The sequence below is a fragment of the Dromiciops gliroides genome, chromosome 2 (assembly GCF_019393635.1).
Source record: "Dromiciops gliroides isolate mDroGli1 chromosome 2, mDroGli1.pri, whole genome shotgun sequence".
NCBI classification, from domain to species: Eukaryota; Metazoa; Chordata; class Mammalia; order Microbiotheria; family Microbiotheriidae; genus Dromiciops; species Dromiciops gliroides.
In genome coordinates, this window is record NC_057862.1 from 423,370,681 (window position 1) to 423,393,318 (window position 22,638).

A 22,638-nucleotide genomic window follows, 5' to 3' on the forward strand; every position below is an offset into this window, starting at 1 on the left:
TTATTTTATACATTTAAAAAATATTATTCTGAGGAGGGCTCTGTAGACTTCAGTCTGCCACAGAGGAATCCAGGACACAAAAAAGATTAAAAACCCTTGGAGTGCCCTTCCTCTGATTGTTTTAATGTTTCATTAGTATCATTGTAAGAACCAGTGATCATCCCTCTAAATACCTCTCCATCATCACTACATCAGCAGTGTTTGGTTACTACATGTGTTGGGGAAAAGCAACAGGCCTATTGATAGCTATAGTCCAATAGTTCTTTATAGTAAATTTTTAAATTTCCCCATAGCACCTCTTTCAGTGCCTCTGTATTGTGGAGATGATCTTGGTTTTGTGAATGCTATGCTGACAGAACACAAACTTTTGCAGGCAGGTCCTATTCCACCAAATAGGCTTTGAGGATAAGCCAATCATAAACTGTGTGTCTATCAGCTAAGGACCTAATGAAGTTTAAAGAGGTTCATAAAGGTAAGATTGATCACCAGGGAATGATTTTTTTGGCCATGTAAATGATAAGGCACTACCTGCTAACCTAGATTGGAAATATACATCAGTGAAGGAAAGACCCCTATATTGATGAAATGACAGATCTTTGAAGTATTTAACAAATAAAAATAATTTCTTCCTAGAGCCTGGTACAGTGTGGGGACACAATGCACACTTTCTAAATACTTGTTAGGGGAACGAATCCATATTTATAGTGATAGAAAGAAAGATTATACTTTGAAGTATAATTTGCCCAGAAAAAAATAACAAGTAGAATTTCCTGCTCTCTTCATAGCAGCATTGTGATACTTGCCTACCCCCAGTGTGACTTACATTAAACCTGAGTGAGGCTTAGATTCAGAATCTTTTTTCATTGTACACCTGTGTATTTTTTCCTTTCACAGAGATCTTATTCTACAGTAGTGCCCTATATTTGGTTCTGTACTATATCTTTGGCTCCTCTCCTTCCTATTATTATAATTTTAAGTTGATGACATATTGAAACTTAGTGCCCTGAGTGTGATCCTCAGCAGCTCCTCGTAGGACCCTCACTTTTCAACTGCAACAATTTCATTCTATTCGATGTTTGTTAAGTGCTCACTGTGCATAAAGCACCAGCTTCTCCCCCACAAACTTACATAACATTTTTGTTTTGTAATTAATGCAATGGTTATTTAATGTTGAGTAACATGGTTACTCCTAATCTCTATACTCAGTGAAGACAGTGATCATTTATCTCCCCATTGCTAAGCACAGTGTTTCACAAATAGTAGGCTCAATAAATGGTAGAGAGGTAGGGTGGAATGGGAATGCTATTAGTCATTTCTTAAACTAGATATTACCTATCTAACATCTGTTTCATTGCATTCTTTCCATATTTCCCATTCTCAGAAACCTTGTCTTCTGTCACAGCATGGGTTCTGGACTATAGAAACCTACCCTGATCTACACCCTTGTTAGTGCTTTCTCCCAGCTTCATTTCCTTTCTACCATACTTATGCACATGTTAGAACACCCATTCCACCCCCTCTCCCTGCTCAGTCCCTGATCTCCCACCCCCAAGCCCCCAGTGTAAACTTCTTGTAGATAGGACAGTTTCATTTTTGACTTTATATCCCCTCAGTTTAGCACATTACCTTGCATAAAATTAAGTACTTAAAATGCTTGCCACTTGGATATGTTAAATCACTAGGCACTGTTGAAAGACCATCAAGCCCTTGTTTTCAAAACAATGACTGTGTCTTAGGGAAACATCTAACATGTACACAGAGAAGGTCTCTTTAACATGAGAAAAAATCTTGGAAGACTTCTTGGAAGGGGTAGCATTAGGTCTTGAAAGAAGAAAGGGCTTTCACCCAGCAGAGATGAGGAGAGTGTATTTGAGGCCTGGGCACCAACCTGCACAGATGCACTGAAGTGGGAAAGGGCATGAAAAGAATAAGGAACAGACAAATGAAGTATCTCTTGTGGTTTGTTGCTTTTATACTTAGGGGATTGTGACTAAATTCTCTGATTTCACTGGCTGTCAAGGCGATGTTAAGTAAAATGGGTTTGAACTGCTGTAGTTTTTGAGTACTGGACTAGATGTCAGAAACCTTTGCCATCACTGGAAATTCTGTCACTCTGGATTTACTATCTGTTTCCCCCAGCTGAATTCTTAAGCAGTGCGATTTAACACCCTGACTCTCCATCCGCCACTTCTGGCATTCATTTGAATGCATTACGCCACCAGTTTCCATAAACTATTTTACAATTGTTTCAAATAAATGACTGTTTATTTCCACCCAAACCATCTGTATTTCTGGAGCAAGCGACAGATAACTGTATGTAAAATTTGGTAATGTCACAGGGGCTGAAGTGAAGAAGAACAGATTGGATAGGAATATCTGATGCTTGTGGACAGTGTTAACAGTTTCTATCCTTTAAATGTCTCTTTAACAAGTGATATCTGAATTTGAGGGGGGTTGAATGAGGTAGAATCTTTATTTCTCTTATATATAGAGCATTGTTTTCCCTGGAAGAAACTAGATTCAAGATGATTGGATGGTGAAAGGATTTGGACTATTAACTTTGCTCTGACAATGAGCCTGTCCCTCCTAATTTAATCCCAGCCATTGTTGGGAAGGAGTTGGGGGGAGGGGGGAGTAGGGAAGGAGTTGGGGGGAGGGGACCTTCTGCAATAATAATAACTCATATTTACATAGGGCTTTAGAATTTACATAGCCACTATGCCCCAGAAAATTGAGAATGTGCAAAGATTATTAGCCTCATTTTATAAATGTGAATTCTGAGGCTCAGAGAGAGGGTGATTTGACCTAGGCTACACAGTAAGGTTCCATGCTGGAATTTGAAAGTAGGTCTTTTAACACCAAGTTCAGTGCTTTTTCTGTGATGCCTCAGTGCAGTAACAATGGGTTGTCATCTCACTCATCATTAGCCAAATCCTTCTTCATATCCTTGTTCCTTACCTGTTTAACATCTTGGACACAGATAGACCAACCTTGAGGTTAGAAATGCACACACACTTGACCCTTACTAGCTGTGTGACCCTGGGCAAGTCACTTAACCCCAATTGCCTTACAAAAGAAAAGAAATGCACACAGATCAGACCTGGGTGCCAAGAAATCTAAGAGATGCCAGAACAAGACACAGAAATAGGCATATGAAGAAAGACTCCCAGGGGAATATCAGCCCACAGGAGCCAAGGTCCTCCCCTGCCTCAGATATCTTCCTACTTATTTCCTCCTCCTTATTCTTTCACTCTTATAGATGTGTAATGATAAAATTAGTTTCAGAAACACCATTTATTCTTCTCTACATCCTTCCAGGATTAAGAGTATTAAATCCACTGTCAGAATCTAGGTTCTCACTCCAGCTTGGCCGCTTGCTTCTTTTATTTGTCTTTGGGAAAGTCATTTCCCCTCTCCAGATCTTTTTCTTCATCTGTAAAATTGGGAGGTTAGATTAGATGGTCCCAGACATCTCTACCAAGGCTATATCTTGTGAACCAACAAGAACAGATCATCACTTCCCCCGATCTGAGATGTTTGGTTCTCTTACTGGCCCCACTTCTATGGACGACCCAAATAAAACAGAAGAAATCTGGTTTCTGGTTTAAAGAATTGTGCTCGGCTCCCTGGCCTTCCCTTGCTTCCTTTTGGCATGGTCTAATAGATGACTTGAAATGATAGAAATACATAAACTATTTTTCTTTTGATTTTATGACATGGTAATAGCTGTAACATTTCTAGTAAGTGTTTTCTATAGCAATAAAAAAGTGCTAACAAGAATGAAAACTAAGGATTGAAGTAGCTAAACTATAAATCATTTAACATGGAACCTAAGAACAGGGTGATACAGATGTGCAGTTGTTTATAGGGTAGGTTCTTCTTATGAATGGCTTGTAAGGGTTGTATCTAGGCATTCCTGCTTCCCCTTCATTTTATGACTATTACAACCCTCCCCTCTCTTTCCTATCTCTTCTACCTTCCAACCTCTTCCCCCTAGTTCTCTTTTTTTCCTGTATAAGTAAATTGCCTAATCCTTGTCTTAGCTTATCTCATTATATCTATTGAATCGAATGATCAAAGACACATCTTGAGCTACAGGTCATCTACTCCAACCCCCTCATTTTAAAGGTAGGAAAACTGAGGCCCATAGGTGATCACACAGGTAGTAGCTGAACCAAGATTTTAGAATTAGAATGCTGGGACCCTTTCCACTATACTAAGTTGCCTCTATTGAATGTCAAAGCTACAGGTGCTACCCTGGTAAGTAGACTGCAGGGGTTTTATCTACAGAAATAACATGTCATAAAAGAAAGAGTATTAGAAATGGATAGACTTGAGTTTGAGTCTAATTTCCAAAATGTTAAGTTTGAGAATGTTAGGACTGAAAAGAAATTTTAGAGATCATCTAATATAATCCACTTATTTTACACTTCAAGAAACTGGGCCCAGAGATGGGAAATGATGTGACCTAGATCATACAGTGACTTAGTGGCAAAACTAGGAGTCAAATGTAGGCCTCCAGATTCACAGGCCACTTCTCTGTTCATTTCATTATGCTTCATTAAGCTTTAATTTTTATTTTTAGCTTTTGTCTTTATATCCATCACCTTCATCTCAAAGTATATTCATCTTCCCTCCCTAGAGAGCATTCCTTTCTAGAAAAGATCTTTTTTTTTTTAAAGGAGTAGCTCAGCTCAACAATAATAAATCTGAGTTTGTATATGCAATGTTTCATACCCATAGGCCCCCACCTCTGCAAAAAAGTAAAGGAAATAAACTTGCTATTACACAGTGCCCAATTTCAGGGGGGTTTTGTTTGCTTTGTTTGGGGGGGGTGGGGCAGTGTTCCTTTCATTTACATGATTGTAGTCTATATTTTTTTTTAGGTTCTGCTTACCATATTCTCCATCTATTTACATAGCCCTCCCCATGCTGTTCTGAATGCTTCCTATTCATCATTTCTGAGATTATAGTAATGTTGCATTACATTTATATGCCACAATTTGTTTAAGCCATTTTTCAGTCAGTCAGCACCTACTTGATTTTCAGTTCTGTGTTAAGACAGAAAGTTCTATCATGAATAGTTAGTTTGAAGTATATGTCAACCTTTCTTTCTTTCTCTATCTTGGGACTATTGGAATCTCAGGGTCAAAGGGTGTGGACATTTTAGCTTTCTTAACAGAGTTCTAAAATGCATTCCAAAATAGTTGGACCAGTTCCAACTTAGAGCTCCACCAACTGTGAGTTAGTGTTCCTGTTTTTCCACAGCTTCTCCAGCATTGACTGTTCCTAAATTTTGCCATCTTTGCCAACATGTTGGCTGTCAGGTAAAACTTTAGAGTCATTTAAATTTGCATTTCTCTTCTAATAAGTTTCTCTTTAGCATATTCTGCGTATAAAGCAGAATAGTGAGGGGGCAGCCAGGTGGTACAGTGAATAAAGCCCTGGATTCAGGAGGACCTGAGTTCAAATCCGGCATCAGACACTTGACACTTACTAGCTGTGTGACCCTGGGCAAGTCACAACCTTCATTGCCACCAAAAAAAATTTTTTTAAAATAAAAAAATAAAGAGGAATTGTGAGGTTGGAAAGATAGACACAAGTCAGATTATGTAGACTCTTGATTACCTAGATAATGAGTTTATATTTCAGTCTTGCAGTAGTAGGGAGGCATTGAAGGTTTGTGAGGGAGTCACATAGTTAAACTTTGTACATTAGAAAGAAAGATAAATCAGTCTGAAAGTAAGAATTAGAGAGAGGAAAGACTAGCAGGAGGGAGATCTATTCAGAGTTTATTATAAACTCCTTTCTCTGCTACGTCTTCTCCTCTCTCTTTCTCCCCCCCCCCCCCCCCATTGCCAGCCTAATTAGAAGGTAGGCTACCCAGTGCTGGGCCTGGAGTCAGGAAGACCAGAGTTCAAGTGTGGAGTCAGATGCTTACTTGCTGTATGACACTGGGCAAGTCACTTAACCTCTTTTGGTCTCTCATCCTCATAAAATGAGGATGATAACAGCACCTACCTCTCAGGGTTGTTGTCAGGATCAAATAACTTTTAAAATCAGATGTTTTTAAGTGCTTTTAATTTTGCACTCTGCTTGGCATGTAGTAGGTACAAAGACTTCTTCCCTTCTCTTTATTATGCATTTTTGTATGAATTCAACTCTGAATCAGCTTATGCCAGGCCAAAGGGGTTAAGGGCTCTTGCACTCAGGAAATCTGCTAGACAGTTTAAGCTGGGAGCAGGCACAGTGGGAACAGTCTCCAGCAGTGCCTGAAACACAGATCCAGGGACCTACAAGAGGGAGAAGTTTGTCCAAAGACCTTATGCCTCAAGGTGTTCTTCCTTTGGCCCTGTGGGTATTGGAAGAAAAATGAAAACATCTTCACATCTTCAGGGGGTATACTTGCCAGCTCTTGCAGCCGAGTGCTCGCCAAACAAAGCCCCAATACCACTGTGGCTTTACTTTTCAGTTCAAAAATTACTTACTTTAGTGATCAAATGTACTTTCTTTCTAATGGGTATACTTAAAACAATTGGGTTTTTTACTGGTGAATTATTAATTATTATAATTTCTCAGATGGTCTCTGAGGATGTGGTAATGCAAAAAAAAGGAACAAAAACCTCTAGTGTATAGTATAGCCTTGCAGTAGGCAGATCAGCACAGGGGTCTCCCTGATAAACCTGGTTCAAATGCAGGAAAGGAAGTTGATCATTTGGTTTCTACTCATAATTGATTTGAGTGCTTAAGTATCTTTTTTTACTTATATTTGTTTAAATCTGGTTTTATCATTCTCTACTAAAAGATCAAAGGTCAGTCATGGTTGTTAAATGTGAACGAATGTTCCTACCTACTTCCCACTCTTGACTTTCTCTTTTGTAAAAACGTTCCCCTTTCAAAGGAATTGCTAAGGTTATGTTTGTTGACAGAGCATTTCTGTTTAAAGACTTCAATCTGTTCCCTCCTCCCCCCCCCCTTTTTTACTTTGTTTATTGGGCCGATTCACCCCCCTTGACCAGTGTATTCTTCATTGCTATTGAAAGTTAATGGGGGCAAAATTGCATTCGCAAACACGTGAACCTGAAGTGGCCAAGACCGAACTTAGTTGATCTCTGGTGATCGGTTCAATTTAGTTACGATTTTTCGCCATTAGGCTGGGGCTGAATGATGGTGATTTGGTTGAAGCCAAATGTCTTCAGAAAATTGGCTCTTTGATAAGAGCCCTGTTATCAGAGGGGGATGCCTTCTCATTTACATTTAGATGAGTATTGATTATTTATTTACTCAGAGAAGTGAGATTCCTTTCCAATCTTATCTTTCTCGTCTCTGCTTGTCAGCAGAAAGAGAGATAGAGCTCCTGACATCAGCCTGAGATAACAGCACTTTGTGCTAAAGATAAAAGTTGGAATGGGCCTTTTTCTAGCCTTGACTGAAAGGGTAAGTTTTAAAAATTAGAACTGATGGGTCAAGCTTTCAAAACCTTTCCTGAAGGTTTTGCAGTTTAACTAGGCAGGAGAATTGGTTTGTTGTATCAGCCTGGTTCTTTCTCCTTTTGGTAATAGGAATTGTATTTAATTTTATCATACACTGTTTCTCCAGTGGGAACCAATTGTGTGTGATATGTAAGGAGGCTCTAGTATGACCGTATTATAGCATCTCCTTGTTGGGGTGGGGGGAGGGTACTTATTTGTTTATTTATTTATTACAAAGATCATAGGATTTAGAGATGAAAGGGACCTTACAAATCATCTCCAATTCTGTCTTTTTATAAAGGGAGGAAACTGAATTCCTGGGAAGTAAATTGACTTGCCCAGGGTTGCCCTGCTTGTACATGTCAGAGGCAGGATCCAAACTCAAGTCTTTTGACTCTCACTCCCATATACTTTCTCCTGTACCATGTGTTTTTGTCACAAATTGCATAACTTTCTTCTGAACATTATACTCTTCTGTCAAACTGTACAACTCTTTGCCCACTAATGCTTCTGTACCTTTGCTCATCCTGTTCTCTGCATCTGAAGTGGCCTCCTCTTTCCTTCCTTTTTGAATTTCTATCTCTATAGCCTTTAAAGCAAAAGGGAAGAAGGGTCCCTTCCAGCTCCCAACTCAACTGCCACTTTCTTCTGTAGGAAGCCTACCCTTATCCCTCCTGTCAGTAAATAAGGACCATCTCGCTTGGCCCTAAAATAGCATTTTGCTTTCTTCTCCGGTGTACTTAACATATAATAGTTATTTGTCTTATTCTTCTCTTAGACTTTGCCCTCCATAAGGACCTGAGATCTTGTTTGAGCTCAACTTTGTTTTTTCCCCAGTTCATAACACAGCACTGTGCACGTGGTAGAATTTTATTTTTGTTGTGTTGTTGTATTGTTATATGCCTTCTTAGCCTGCAGAGGGTAAAGTAAGTGTTACAAAAACTATCTTGGACAGGGGCACCTAGGTAGCTCAGTGTATAAAGCACCGGCCCTGGATTCAGGAGGACCTAAGTTCAAATCTGGCCCCAGATACTTGACACTTACTAGCTATGTGACCTGGGCAAGTCACTTAACCCTCATGGCCCCACAAAACAAACAAAAGACCAAAACAAAACAAAAAACTATCATGGACCTACAGGGCAAGGCTGATGTTAAAAAATGAGCAAAAATTGATTGTAACTATGAGAATGATTAACCAGTAGGTGAATTGCTAACAAAAGCACACATTTTCAAAGCTATGTCAGACCTGGACTATGATACTTACGTTTGCCTCCTGAGTGTATGGTCTTGTGAGGAGACAAGGATAACAGTTCAGTAGAATGTTGACTCCCAGAGGGCAGGGTCAGTTTAGTGTTGGTCTTGGTATCCCCAGACCCAAGCACCTGCGCCTGGCATAGAGTGCCAAACAGGCATTTAATAAATACTTAGTAGTGAATTGATAATAGTAACTGACATTCCTCTTTTCATCCAGTGTCTCATTTGATCCAACAACCCCATTAGTTAAATCATGCAAGTATTGTTATCCCCTCCATTTTATGGGTGAGGATGCCCAGAGTCAGGTGATTGTCCCAACATCAAATGTGTAGTTTAGGTTGCAAGATGTGATGGGAAAATATTGGATTTGGAAGACCTAAATTCAAATCCTGAGTCCCACAACTTAACTCTTGGACCTATCGCTTTATTTTCCCTATCTCTAATATGAGAGCTTTGGACTAGATGACTTGTAAGATGTCTTCCAATTATAACATTCCACATTCTAAGGTGACTTCCAGACCTACTATTCTTTTTTTTTTTTTCCCCCAAGGTCCCTTCCAACTTTTAATGTGCTTTGATCCTATAAGTAGCAGAGTCAAGATTCAAATATTCATATATTCAAGATTCATATATTCTGAATTGAAGCACAGGGTTTCTGTTACACAATCCTCAACTATAGTAGCATAACTACTCAATAGCTAAGGATCGCTGAAGGACTTCAAGCCATCTCTTCTATAAATGAATATCCCTTGTCTCTATTATGAGATGATGAGATGGATCTCAAAAGGCCTGCGGGTTTCTACATTAAATGATAGGAAATCTTGGAATACAATATTGCATAAGGATAAGAATGGACCTTAAATAGCATAGAGGACTTCCTAGCATTTTTGATGCAAAGACCAGAACTGAGTAGGAGCTTCAAAATGAAAATACACGAGTCATGAGAAACCTAGAAAGCTAAGTTTATTTGAGCAATTAGAGGGGACTGTATGACAACGTGCTAGCATTCTAATAGAGGTAGATGTCCCTTCAGAACCTAAATGTCTTCAAAGGGCCCTGAAGTGGTTAAAGAAGAACAGTGGAGGACCTGGCAGTAGATTGCTTCTATTCTGAGTGTTTGAAGAAGAGAAAGAGAAAGAAGGCTAAATGAATACATTCGTTTAGACAGGAGGAAGGAGTGGGACTTCCTAATTCTCATAATTTGAGATATGTGGAAAAAATTGTAATAATCTAAATGTCAAAGAAGATATGTGGTAATGGGCCTCTGATTAACTTCATCTTCTCTGAATGAAAGGAAAATGAACACCTCCCCCCCACCCCCTCTATACACACATACACATATACCCACACACAGTTTGGTATAGAAATATATCAAACTCAATAGAGAAGTAAGCTGTGATGAAGGTAGAAGGTGGCTGGGATGGGGAGGAGGGAATGTTAAGAGGTGGGATAATACTAGGGAGGGAATAGTTAAAAGCAAAACAAACTTACTGATCCTGAAAAGTGTATTATGATGGGTATACTCCTCAGGGATGGAAGAAAAGCAAAGGACTAAAATATAAGGGATACCTTAAATGGACTCATATATAATCACAAAGTAACTGAACAAATTGTGGCATGTGTATATAATTGAATATTTTTTTGGTGTAAGAAATTACAAAATAGACAATCCCAGAGACCCTGAGAAGTATGTTTTTGTTTTTTTGTTGTTGTTTGTTTGTTTTGCGGAGCAGTGGGGGTTGAGTGACTTGCCCAGGGTCACACAGCTAGTAAGTGTCAAGTGTCTGAGGCCGGATTTGAACTCAGGTACTCCTGAATCCAGGGCCGGTGCGCTATCCACTGCGCCATGTAGCTGCCCCCGACCCCTGAGAAGTATGAAGTGACACATACTGAAGTGAGCTAAACCAGGAAAACAATTTATACAACAGTAACATTGTAAGGAAAAATTGGAAAGATAAGACTTCTGATTAAAGCAAAGACCATCCTCGTCTCCAGAGAAGCTATGATGTTACCCATCTTCAGATAGAGATGTAATGTTCACAAAATCTAGAAAGAGACCTACATATTTGAACATGGCCTCTCTATAGATTCCCTTTGTTTCACTCTGCTTATTTTTACAAGAAGATTTTTTTCTTCTTCTTCTTGGTCTTTTAAGTGGGGAAAAGGAATCAAAGGTTAAAAGGGGTTAGCAGTATTGACTCAAAAAGAGGACCATTGTAACTTCTCTTTTTAAAAAAAATAACTCAGGGGGCAGCTAGGTGGCACAGTGGATAAAGCACCAGCCCTGGATTCAGAAGGTCCTGAGTTCAAATCCAGCCTCAGACACTTGACACTTAATATCTGTGTGACCCTGGGCAAGTCACTTAACCCTCATTGCTCTGCAAAAAACCAAAACAACAACAACAACAAAAACTCAGGAACCAAAGACAAACAAGTATTTTGAAAGTAATATAGAATTTATTACACTTTTTTAAAACAAACAATATAAAATGAAGATTCCTAGTTTCATATAGAAGCTTTTTTTTTGTGGGTCGCTATGTGTGTGGAAATTTTTTTTGCTTATTTTTTGGTATTTAAATTTAGAATGTTTTAAAAATTATCACTCAAGAGATGAGCAGAACCAGAAGAACATTGTACACAGTATCATCAACATTGAGTGTTGATCTACTGTGATGGACTATATTCTTCTCACCAATGCAATAGTATAGAAGAGTTCCAGGGAACTCATGATAGAAGAGGATCTCCAAATCCAAGAAGAAAAAAAAGAACTGTGGAGTATAGATGCTGAATGAACCATACGATTTCTTTTGTTTTTGGTGCTGTTGTTTTTTTCTATTTTGAGGTTTTTCATCATTGCTCTGATTTTTTCTCTTATAACATGACTAATGCAGAAATAGGATTAATGTTATTATGTGTGTGTGTATATATATGTATGTGTGTGTGTGTGTGTGTGTGTGTGTGTGTGTGTGTGTGTGTGTGTATATAAATAACCTATATCAGATTACCTGCTGTCTAGGGAAGGGGGGAGGGAGGGGAGGGAGGGAGAAAAATCTGAAATTGGAAAGCTTGTATAAACAAAAGTTGAGAACTATTTTTACATGTAACAGAAAAATAAATAAATAAATTTTTAAAAAAGAGAATGAAGGACAAACAACAGCAACAGAAAGAAAAATTCTCACTCAAGAACAGTAAGGGGGTAAGGGATAATAGGAGTGTAGAATACGTGTGTAAGCATGAAAGGAAAATAATATAAAACACTAGAAAGAGAGGTATGAACTAGATTATAGGGAGCTCACCTCTTTCTGGACCTCCATTTCCTCATCTATAAAATGAAGAGTTTGGACTAGATGTTTTCTAAGTTTCCATCATTTCTAAAACTGCTATGATTTCAGTGATGCCTGTGATGATTTAAAGCTCAAAAATATTCCTGTGGCAAAAATTTGGGAAAGATTGACTTCTCTTTTATATATGCTTTACAATTACTAAATGCTTTCCAACACATTTTTTCATTTGATATCCTCCCAACAACCGTGTCATAAACTATATAGTACAATCATTGTTTCCATTGTATTGATGGGTAAAGTGAGGCTCAGCTTGAGAAGTCCAGGATGGCTGCCTGAACAGAGGGAGGCAGACAGCCCATCTCCAGTATACTTTCAAACCAACAAAAACCTAAAACTAGTACTGGACCAAATAATGATCAAGAAATCCAATGAGAAACTGCCATGACTTCTTTCACCTTGATATTGCACAGCCAGAATCCCTCAGGCAATAGGGAAGGGGCCCATTGGCAAGCCATTGCCAGCATATTTAAACAAGACAGACTCTCACTAGGCCTAGAGATGGACCAAAGATAGATACAGACTGCAAGCCTTTATATCCAGAGTAGAGGTCTCCCACAAGAAAGCCCCAGGTGGGTGAGAAATCTATACTGTAGACCTTGGAATCAACAAGCAATGGTAGTAACCAGACCAGGCACAGCAGATCTGGGATACCTTAGTCCCATGATCTCCAAGGTGCTAGCACTCTCTCTATCTTGAAATTCCATAGAGAACTCTTAATATTCAGCATTCTGCACTTCAAAGATCCAGAGCAGGAGAGAGGCAGGAAGGGGGAGAGAGAGAGAAGCTGGTGGTGTTTAATCTTCAGACCTAACCAGGAGACACTACAAAGCTGATTCTCCTCAGAACTACAAAGCTGATTCCAGGGGGTGGTGAGTTTGTGTTGCTTCCAATGAGGGTAGCTGAGGAAACAGAGCTTATTTGAGGTGCCTGGGGGTCTTTTTACCCTAGAGAGTTAGATTCTAACTATCTCTGTCCCTTTTCTCATGGTATCTGGCCTTTTTACCCTCCACTTGTATTGTAAATTTTATCATTAATAAAACCTGATTTGTTTGTGGGGGGGAAAAAAAGATCCAGAGCAACCTAAAACTTGCTAGCACTTTTTACAAGGATACACCCCTGGAAGGTAGAAGGCAGCATAGTAACCAAAGTGACCAAGCTCTGTCTAGACGAAGCAGGAGGAAGAACTTGGTCCTGGCGTATAGTAGATACTTAATAAATGCTTATTGACTGAACTAAAGAGATATACAAATAGAAAGCACCAACTAGAATTATTATTGATCTAGAGATACTCCAAAGTCTGACCTAGAAGAGAGTAACTTCATAGCAACCACAAGTAAAGACTCATAGGAAAAAATGAATTTTCCACAAAGACTACATAAATACCTAGAAGAAATATAGCAAGAGATTTTTAAAAATGAAATAAAATCCCTAGAGGAAAGAAATTCGAAGGAAACTAAGTAGCTTAGAACAAAATGTGTTAAACCTTTACCCAAGTAACAGACTTTGTGAACTTTAGAATAGACCAAACAAATCAATTACTCAATGAGACAACAAGAAATAATAGAACAAAATAAAAAGCATAAGAAAATGGAAAGTATTAATATGAAAAATTACTTGGAAAATAAAATTTTAAAAACAAATTGGGGGCGGCTAGGTGGCGCAGTGGATAGAGCACCGGCCCTGGAGTCAGGAGTACCTGAGTTCAAATCCGGCCTCAGACACTTAACTCTTACTAGCTGTGTGACCCTGGGCAAGTCACTTAACCCCAATTGCCTCACTTAAAAATTAAAAAAAAAAAATTGGACACTACATTTCAAGAAGTTATAAATGAACCAAAGGACAAAGTGAAAAATAGAATCTACTGATCACTTCCTGAAAGTAATCCTATAAGGTAAAGTCTCAATAATGTAATAGCCAAAATCTAGAACTTTAATGTCAAAGAAAAAAATCACAGAAGGAGCCAGAAGCAAAGAGTTAAGTATAAAGGAATATTATTGTAAGAAATAGCTAATAGAAAACCAGAACAGTCTATTTACAAGGACAGTAACAGTATAAAGAATAACTACTTAGAGAGACTTAAGACCTCATCAAAGCAATGACTAACCTCATCTCCAGAGAACCTGTAATAAAACATGTTGCCCATCTTCAGACAGAAAGGTGAACTGAAGGCACATAAAGAGACATAATTTTTTGACATGGTCACAATGTGAATTTGTTTTGCTTGATTATCCTTATGGGTTATGGCAGTTTTTCCCCCTTCTGTTTTTAGGAGGGAAACAGAAGCAGCAGTAGGGATGGCCAAAAAAAGGAGAACCAGTGAAACTTTTTTTTTTCCAAATGAATAGTAGAGTCCCAAAGAAAACACAGACAAGCAGGACAGTTTTGAAAGTAACATGTTCAATTATCTTTTTTTTTTTTTTTTTTTTTAGTGAGGCAATTGGGGTTAAGTGACTTGCCCAGGGTCACACAGCTGGTTAGTGTTAAGTGTCTGAGGTCGGATTTGAACTCAGGTACTCCTGACTCTGCCAGGGCCAGTGCTCTATCCACTGCACCATCTAGCTACCCCTCAATTATCTTTTTAAAAAAAGAAACAACAAAGGGTATGGGATATACAATCCTTCTTTAATTCTTTTTTTATATATGAAAACACTTTTATGGGGGGAGGGGGTGAGAGCATGCCAGGATTTTTAAAAAAATTAATAAACATTTTTATTTAAAGTTTTGAGTTCCTGATTCTATTCCTCCTTTCCCCTTTCTGAAGTAGTAAGCAATCAGATATAGGTCATACATGTGCTGTTATGTATTGGATTTTTTTAAATTGTGGAGAAAAGAAAAGTTAAAGGACTAACTCATAGTTACATGATTACTAAATGGTGGCTCTAAATGGTCTTACGATTCCAAGTTCAATACTCTTTCTGTTCCCTTGAGTCCTGGGACAACATCAGGTGAAGACCTTGACTGGGGTAGTATTCTTGTCAAACTATACTGCAGGTAGACTAAGGCTAGCTCAGGAAGGACAGAACAGGAGCTCACTTGATCTTGAATTTCAGTGTGAATATAGACTGTGAGTTTATCTTGTACCTATTTAGAGTCAATAAAAATTCAAAACAGTCTATTTCCCTAAAGGAGCTTACATTCTTGGGGGAAGGAGGAGAGGTTTGTGAGTAAAATATATACACAGATAAGTACAATACAAGATAGGAAATATAGGAGACTAAAGGAGATAGCTGGACGAAATGCTGTAGCAATTTATGAAGTACTAGAACTCTAATAGCTGAGGAAATAGGGGAGACTTCATCAAGAAGGTGGTAGCTGAATTGAGCTTTGAAAGATGAGGATTCTTTTTTTTTTTTTTAGTGAGGCAGTTGGGGTTAAGTGACTTGCCCAGGGTCACACAGCTAGTAAGTGTTAAGTGTCTGAGGCCGAATTTGAACCCAGGTACTCCTGACTCCAGGACCGGTGCTCTATCCACTGAGCCACCTAGCTGCCCCTAAGATGAGGATTCTTAACAGGTTGAGATGAAAGAATATAACATGGGCCTAAATCCCCGTTTGTGTAAATGCCTGTCAGGTTCAGAGAAAGGATGCTACTAATCCCTTTTGGCTAAACATAGAGTACATGGTAGGGAGTGATACGAAATAAGGCTGGGAAGATTGATTGGAACCAGATTTGCAGGGCCTTAATGCCAGATTTAGAAGTTTGCATTTTATCCTAGAGTCAGTAGGGAGCCACTGAGTATTTTTGAGCATGGGAGTGATATTATCTAACATGTATTTTAGGAAGATTGCAGGGGGCGGGGGCGAGGGGGGGGAGGGAGTTTTGTGAAGGCTGTATTTGAGAGGAAGGATGCTAGAGACAGGGAGTCCAATTAGGAAGTGTGAAGTAGTTAATCCATACTCTTTGACCCAGAGATTCCACTACCCCCAAGGTCTCATTATTCTAAGTGCAACACTCTTTGCACTAAACCAAACATCACTTTCTTCTCCTTTCTCGAAGTTCACTCATGCTGGGAAACAGTTTCCAGATAGTTCACAAGCAGTTCTGGAATTTTACACTGCAGCCCTTTTGTGTCAGGTCAGAGGTAAAAGGATCAATTAGACTAGAGTTAGCACATTTCAACCACAGGACAAATTCCAAAGATTTTCTTTGAACTTATGGGTAGAGATGTTTGCCTAAGGTTTACAAAACCCCATAAAAATGCTGCTTTAGTATTATAACTTGGAAATTCTCCTAAAATGCCCAGAGCAATAATTTGTTACTAGACCATTAAGTTACATAGTATTTCTATGATAAATACATCATGGAAACGTCAAAACAAGTTTTCTGTTTACTGTAGTGTAACTCCTTCCTCACATCATCCCTATGTTGTTCTATTTGAAGCAGAGGTCATGTAGCTTTCTGTACAACTGTGACATTTTGAAGCCTGTTTTCAAAGGGTAGAAGTTGCCCGAAGATCTGTGTCCCATCTTATGCGAATGCGCCTATTATGTTTTATATAAAGTATTTTCTTGAAGGAATTTTTAACTGAAATTGACCTCATAGCCCATCTTCTTGAAATAAGTGTTGACTGCTACCACTCCACCCCCCCCATACAACATACACAAAATCAACCACCTAAAAATCAAAGCAAACATTTAGTTGACAGTTCATTTATTAGAGTTTATTAGAATTTTTAGTTATCATCCATGAAAATAACCTTGATGAACACTCCTTATATAAGACTATAAAGATCCAATGATTATACTTTTGTCTTACTTTGATGAAAAAGTCTGAATTCAGGAATTAGACCAGATAATCCTAATGTTCCTTTCCAACTTTAAAAGTAAATACGGTGTGGTGGGAGGTACATTGAACTCTAGATATCAGCAGACCCGGGTTCTTATTCTTAAGTCTGCCGCTGACTATTTGTGTGACTATGGGCCAATCTCTTAACTCTTTCTGTCTCAGTTTCCTCATTTCTAGCATAAAAGGTTTGAACTAAATTATATCCAAGGTCTCTCCTAGTTCTATCATTCTGTATTCAATATTTCTATATCTTGTGTAGCATTTTTTGTTCTAATTCTAAGACTCTGTCTGGCTCTGTCATTCTTTGCTTAGCATTCTACAATTCTGTCCTCTCAAGTATCTTCCATCTCTAATATTCTTCCAACTTCTAACATTCTGTTATTTTGAGGGCCCTTCTAGCTCAATATTCTTGGGCAGGGATTTTTGTGAGGAGACAATTTTAATAGGCCTTCACAACCCAAAGTAATGTAGCACTAATGGGAGATAGCTTATGAGAAGTGATAGGGGAGGTGTTTTTTAGGCAGGGAACCATTACCTGTACCTCTCAAATTAAACATAAGCAGCTACTCACTGCTCCTATACTTAAGACTAGTCCATCTCAAAGAGGAACTAAATGAAATACTGAAATGAGGCAAAGACAAGTAGAGTGAGCCAAAGGAACATTTGAGAACATCCCAAAATAAAATCTGAAATTATGCCGGGGCTTCTGGGAAACATCAACAATTCAGAGTTGGCACAAAGCAATAAGAAAATGGGGTGTGCAGGACCTTGTTTGAAACCCAAGTGTCAGGCACACTGATGGACCAAGAGGCCAGCAATAGGGAATTTTAAGTTGGGCTAAGGAATGTGCCAAATGAGGCATTTGCTCGAAGAAGAAAGCAAATGACTCTAATGTCTATCAGCATAAACAGATAGATAGTATGTTTTTAATGAAATTAATCCATAAGCTAGATAAGCCACAGATGTTAGGATATGTGATGACATTGCCTGAAGATGAATTGCTTGGAAAGGAATATGGTGAGATGTATCTTTTCACCTCACTCTATTTATTAACAGTTTAAATTTCTCAACTGACAAAAGCTGGGAGCATTGAAAATGAAGAAGAATTCTCTCTGTGCAAGCTCTACAAACTTTGGAGTGGGTTTGCTTCCTTTATTGAGGAAGCTGTGAGGAAAGTCTGGGGATATAGCATACAGAACATGGAGGACCAGGAGTGAAGAGACCTGGGTTCCATTCTTGGCATTAACACTAACTCAGTCTATGACCTTGCACTAGTCACTTCCCCTCTCTGGGCCTCAATTTCTATATTTGTAAAATGAGGGGGTGATACATTCCAGCTCTAACATTCTGTGCTTTAAGACTCCATTAGCTCCGAAATTCTTTGTTCCTTTTATTCTGTGTTCTAAGGCCTCTTACAACCCTTTTCCATTGTCTTTTAAGGACCCTTTTAGTGCTAATGTTCTATAACTTGAAATCCCTAAGAATGTGGCATTTAGATAGCTTAGTTTAGAAAAATGAGTGAAGGCAGTCATAAAAATTATAGGATGATAGATTTAGAATGGAAAGGGAACTTAGAGGTCATTTAATCCAACCTAATCACTTTACAAACGTGGGCCTGAGGCCCACAGAGGTTAAGTAACTTGCCTATAATCACCAGGATAGGATAAATGAGAAAAGTCATTTATTACGTGCATACTGTCTGCCAGGCTTGTGCTCAGCACTGAGCTAACATACATGAAACTTTGTCTATTAAAGAATAATATTCCATTATAAAAGAACTACATGGAAGGAAAATATACCATATTCTTCAGTTCCTTTTCAAGTGACCAACTTCTTCCATGAATGGATTCTTCATTTTCATACTTTTCTTCAGGCTGTTCTCTAAACATAGAATACCCTCATGCCCTATCCCTTATACTCATTTTACCACCACTTTCCCTCCCCACCCTTCAGAGATTATACCTCATGGTCATTCCAGCAGAAGAGCTATCTCCTCTAAAAAGCACCTAGTTCATAGCTCTCGTGCCTTCATCATAGACTGTTTTGTATTGTGGTTGTTTATGCCTGTGTCTTAGCCACCCTTTAAGACGCCAAGCACCTTCATAGTACATATTGAGTCTTATATTTCTCCCCTTCCAACCTAGTACTTATATTAGGCACTTGATAAATATTGCTTGAAGTGATAATCTATAACAGATGAAAGGTCCAGACTGTTTTGAAGAAGAAGAAAAAAATCTCTATTTTTGAGGTTTTCAGCAATGTAGTAAAAAGGGCGCTCAATTTTGTGGTAGGGCACCTGGGTTGAAGTCTCAGCTCTGATGTTTACCAGCTTTGTATGGGCTAGGCACCTGACTCCTTTCTATAAACCTTAATTTCTTCATTTTTAAGATGAAGATAATAATAATAATGGTCTTATCTTCCTCAAAGAACTATTCTGAGAATCAGGTAAAATAATGGATAAAAAGCTCTTTTGTGAAATACTTAGAGTTTTAAAAACATGTCATTATTGCCCTGGACTTGGGTTCAGTTCCCCAGATACTTAGGACCTTGGGCATCCCTTAATTTCCCTCATCATCATTTTATTCATCTGTTAAAATGGGGATAATAATAGCACCCAACTAATGGGTTATGAGGCTCAAATGAGATAATACATGGAAAAGATTTTGCAAACCCTAAAGCGCTATATAAATGTCATCTATGATCATTGTAAGGAAAGCATTTGATGAGCTGTAAAGTACTCTGGTGATAAGGATAGGTGACATTTAAAGTTTTAAAGTTTGCAGAGTACTTTGTGTACCTTATGTCATTTTTGCTTCACTACAACTCTATGAAGAGGTACTATAGATATTATTGTATAAGTAAGGTAAGTGAGGCCCAGAGTAACTCCATCCACCCCCAGCCCCCTACCTACTCTCTCAATTGATGTCACAGAAGACTTCAGGTCTAGCCCTTTCATCTCTCTATTGTTCCATGCTGCTCTTTAGACATCGGGGTGTGAAGGATACTCGAGACAGACCGCCGTGCCCTTTTTGATGTCTCTCGCCTTATTCACACTTGTCAGTTACTCTTTTCATTTTTAAGCTTTCCTTCCTCCCTTCTCTTTTGTGTCTTCCAGGTCCTCAGTATCGCCTGGAGAAGCAGAGTGAGCCCAATGTCCCTGTGGACTTAGAATGCACCCTGGAGAGCCAGAGCACTTTGGAGTTCTGCCTTGTGCGAGAGAACAGTATGTCTGCCCTTTTCCATCTTGCTCTGTAGATTGTCCAAGTGCCCAGAAGTTATACATTATGGAACGAGTGCTGTACTGGCTGGGCAAGGGGGTTTGGAAGTCACTTTGTTCCTTACAGCAAGAGTTGTCAGCAGGAGCTAAAAGAATATTCCAAAGTGAAATGATTGATTCCCTACCTTTTGGTAAATAGGCTATATACTCTTTATGGCTTCATGATTAATCTTTTTCTGTTAAACTGTATACTGGTAAAGTTATGATCAACCCTGAACATAGTCTGGAAATATAGTGCCTTTTCTGAAACCCACAATATTTAGTGGATAAAGTGACTGGTATCCAGTGCATTTTATCCTGTCAATAGCACTCTGTAATGCACCCAACATTTTTGAAACTTTTTGAAGTATTAACCATGTATGATTTCTGAAATAGGATACAGAGGAACTGTTTTTAGCCTAGTGATTGTTTTTTAAGGAGATTTTGAAAATCTCAAAGAATTTCTTCTGTTCTTTTGCCAGTAAGCCTATAAATTAAACTTTGAAAAATATAATCTTAGCCTTAGAATGGATTAGATAGATTGATAGGAAGGAAGGAAGGAAGGAAGGAAGGAAGGAAGGAAGGAAGGAAGGAAGGAAGGAAGGAAGGAAGGAAGGAAGGAAGGAAGGAAGGAAGGAAGGAAGGAAGGAAGGAAGGAAGGGAGGGAGGGAGGGAGGGAGGGAGGGAGGAAGGGAGGAAGGAAGGAAGGAAGGAAGGAAGGAAGGAAGGAAGGAAGGAAGGAAGGAAGGAAGGAAGGAAGGAAGGAAGGAAGGAAGGAAGGAAGGAAGGAAAAAAGGAAAAGAAGGTGGGTGGGTGAGTGGATGGGTGGATGGGTATGAAATCTTCTGATAGGAGCCTGTCTGGCCTCTTCTTGAACACTTCCAATAACAGAGGACTGATTATTCTATTCTCCCAACCTTAGCCCTTCCAAGATAAAGCCTGTTTCATTTTTGAACAATTCAGTTGTATTAGAAAGGTCTTTCTTATACTGAACTGAAATCTAACTTCCACCAATTGGTCCTATTATTTCCCTCATAAGCAATATAGAATAAAGTGTAGGGGAAAACGTTATAGACAAGTCAGCAGGCCTAGATTTGCATTCTACTTACCAACTGCATGGTCTTACTTCCTCTATTTGAACCTGTTTCTTTATCAAGAAACAGAGTGGATTAGTTTAGTTCAGGGGTTCTGAACCTTTTTTCGTGTCAGAGACCCCTTCTACAGTCTGGTGAAATCTGTGGATCACTTCTCAGAATGTTGCTCTTAAATAATTACAGAAAATGCTATGTTTCAGTTGGAGGTTACTGAAAATAAAAATGTAGTTTGGTTTGGTTTGGTTTTTTTCCCCATCCAACTTCGTGTACCTCTGAAATCTATCCACAGACTCTGTGGAGGCCTATGAACCCCAAGTTAAGGGCCACTGGCCTAGAGAATCTTTATTGAAACTTTGGCATTCAATGTTTTGTGCCCCAAGGTCCTTTTCAGCTCCAACATTATATGTCCTAATAGCTATGGGCCAAATTTAGTATGGGAAGAGTTAATTGGGTGGCTCACCTTAATATTGGGTAAGAAAAGAAACAGCCTCTTTCAAAAACAAAACAGGTTTATTAATGGGAACACATTTAAAACAACATCTGAATCACACAAGTGAGATTAATAAAACTAGAAACAATGTATAAATCTCTGGGGTAAAAAAGCCCCAGGCACCCCAAACCTGCCTCCAGCCTAGGTAGCTCCAAAGAGCTAGCTTTGCCTCAAAAAACACAAACTCACCAATACCTGAAATCTGCAGCTTTAAGGAGAATCAGCAGGGCAGTCTCTTCTGTTTTTTTCTGAAGGTCAAACACCAGCCGCTCCTTTAAATGTCTGCCTTCCTTCCCCATTTCCCTCAGAATCCTCTCTAACTAACTTTATTCCTAATTCCCTCTAACTGAATCTCAACTGTCTCTCTGACTTTTCCACAGGAAGGGGAGGGGCGGTTCTTAGCCATGCTGAGTCTCCAATTAGCTCAGCACACCCACATGGACTGTCCCCATTATAATCTAGCTAGACCCACGTGGGTATGGGAAAGCTATTAGAGGAAGGCTAGTTACTTAGTTTCTTTTTTGTTTTTTTTTGGGGGGGGGGCGGGGTGTTTGGTTTGTTTTGTTTTGTTTTGTTTTAGTGAGGCAATTGGGGTTAAGTGACTTGCCCAGGGTCACACAGCTAGTAAGTATTAAGTGTCTGAGGCTGGATTTGAACTCAGGTCCTCCTGAATCCAGGGCCGGTGCTCTATCCACTGCGCCACCTAGCTGCCCCTAGTTACTTAGTTTCAATAAATGTTCCCTGTGGTCAGAGTTCCTCTTGTTTGTTTAATTATCTCTCAAAGTACACACCCAAGCTTACATTTTTTTTCAGTCTTACCATACATAATAAAGCAAAGATAGGGTTATGAAAACCCCAAATCACATTAATTCCTTGCATAGTCTTCTAGGATCCATTTTACCTTTAACACTGTTCTGTGTTCTAAGGTCTCTTCCAGCACTAA

At 38.9% G+C, this 22,638-nt stretch overlaps 1 protein-coding gene across 7 annotated transcripts in view; it reads left to right on the forward strand.

Annotated features, from left to right (window-relative positions):
* The window catches only part of MAPKAP1 (MAPK associated protein 1), a 327,671-nt gene that overhangs the window by 237,824 nt on the left and 67,209 nt on the right, over positions 1–22,638 (forward strand). For all 7 annotated transcript variants that reach the window (XM_043986958.1, XM_043986955.1, XM_043986957.1 and 4 more), the window contains one exon: positions 19,971–20,078. In XM_043986958.1, the coding sequence (XP_043842893.1) occupies positions 19,971–20,078 (108 nt within the window). The remainder of the gene's footprint in view (positions 1–19,970; positions 20,079–22,638) is intronic.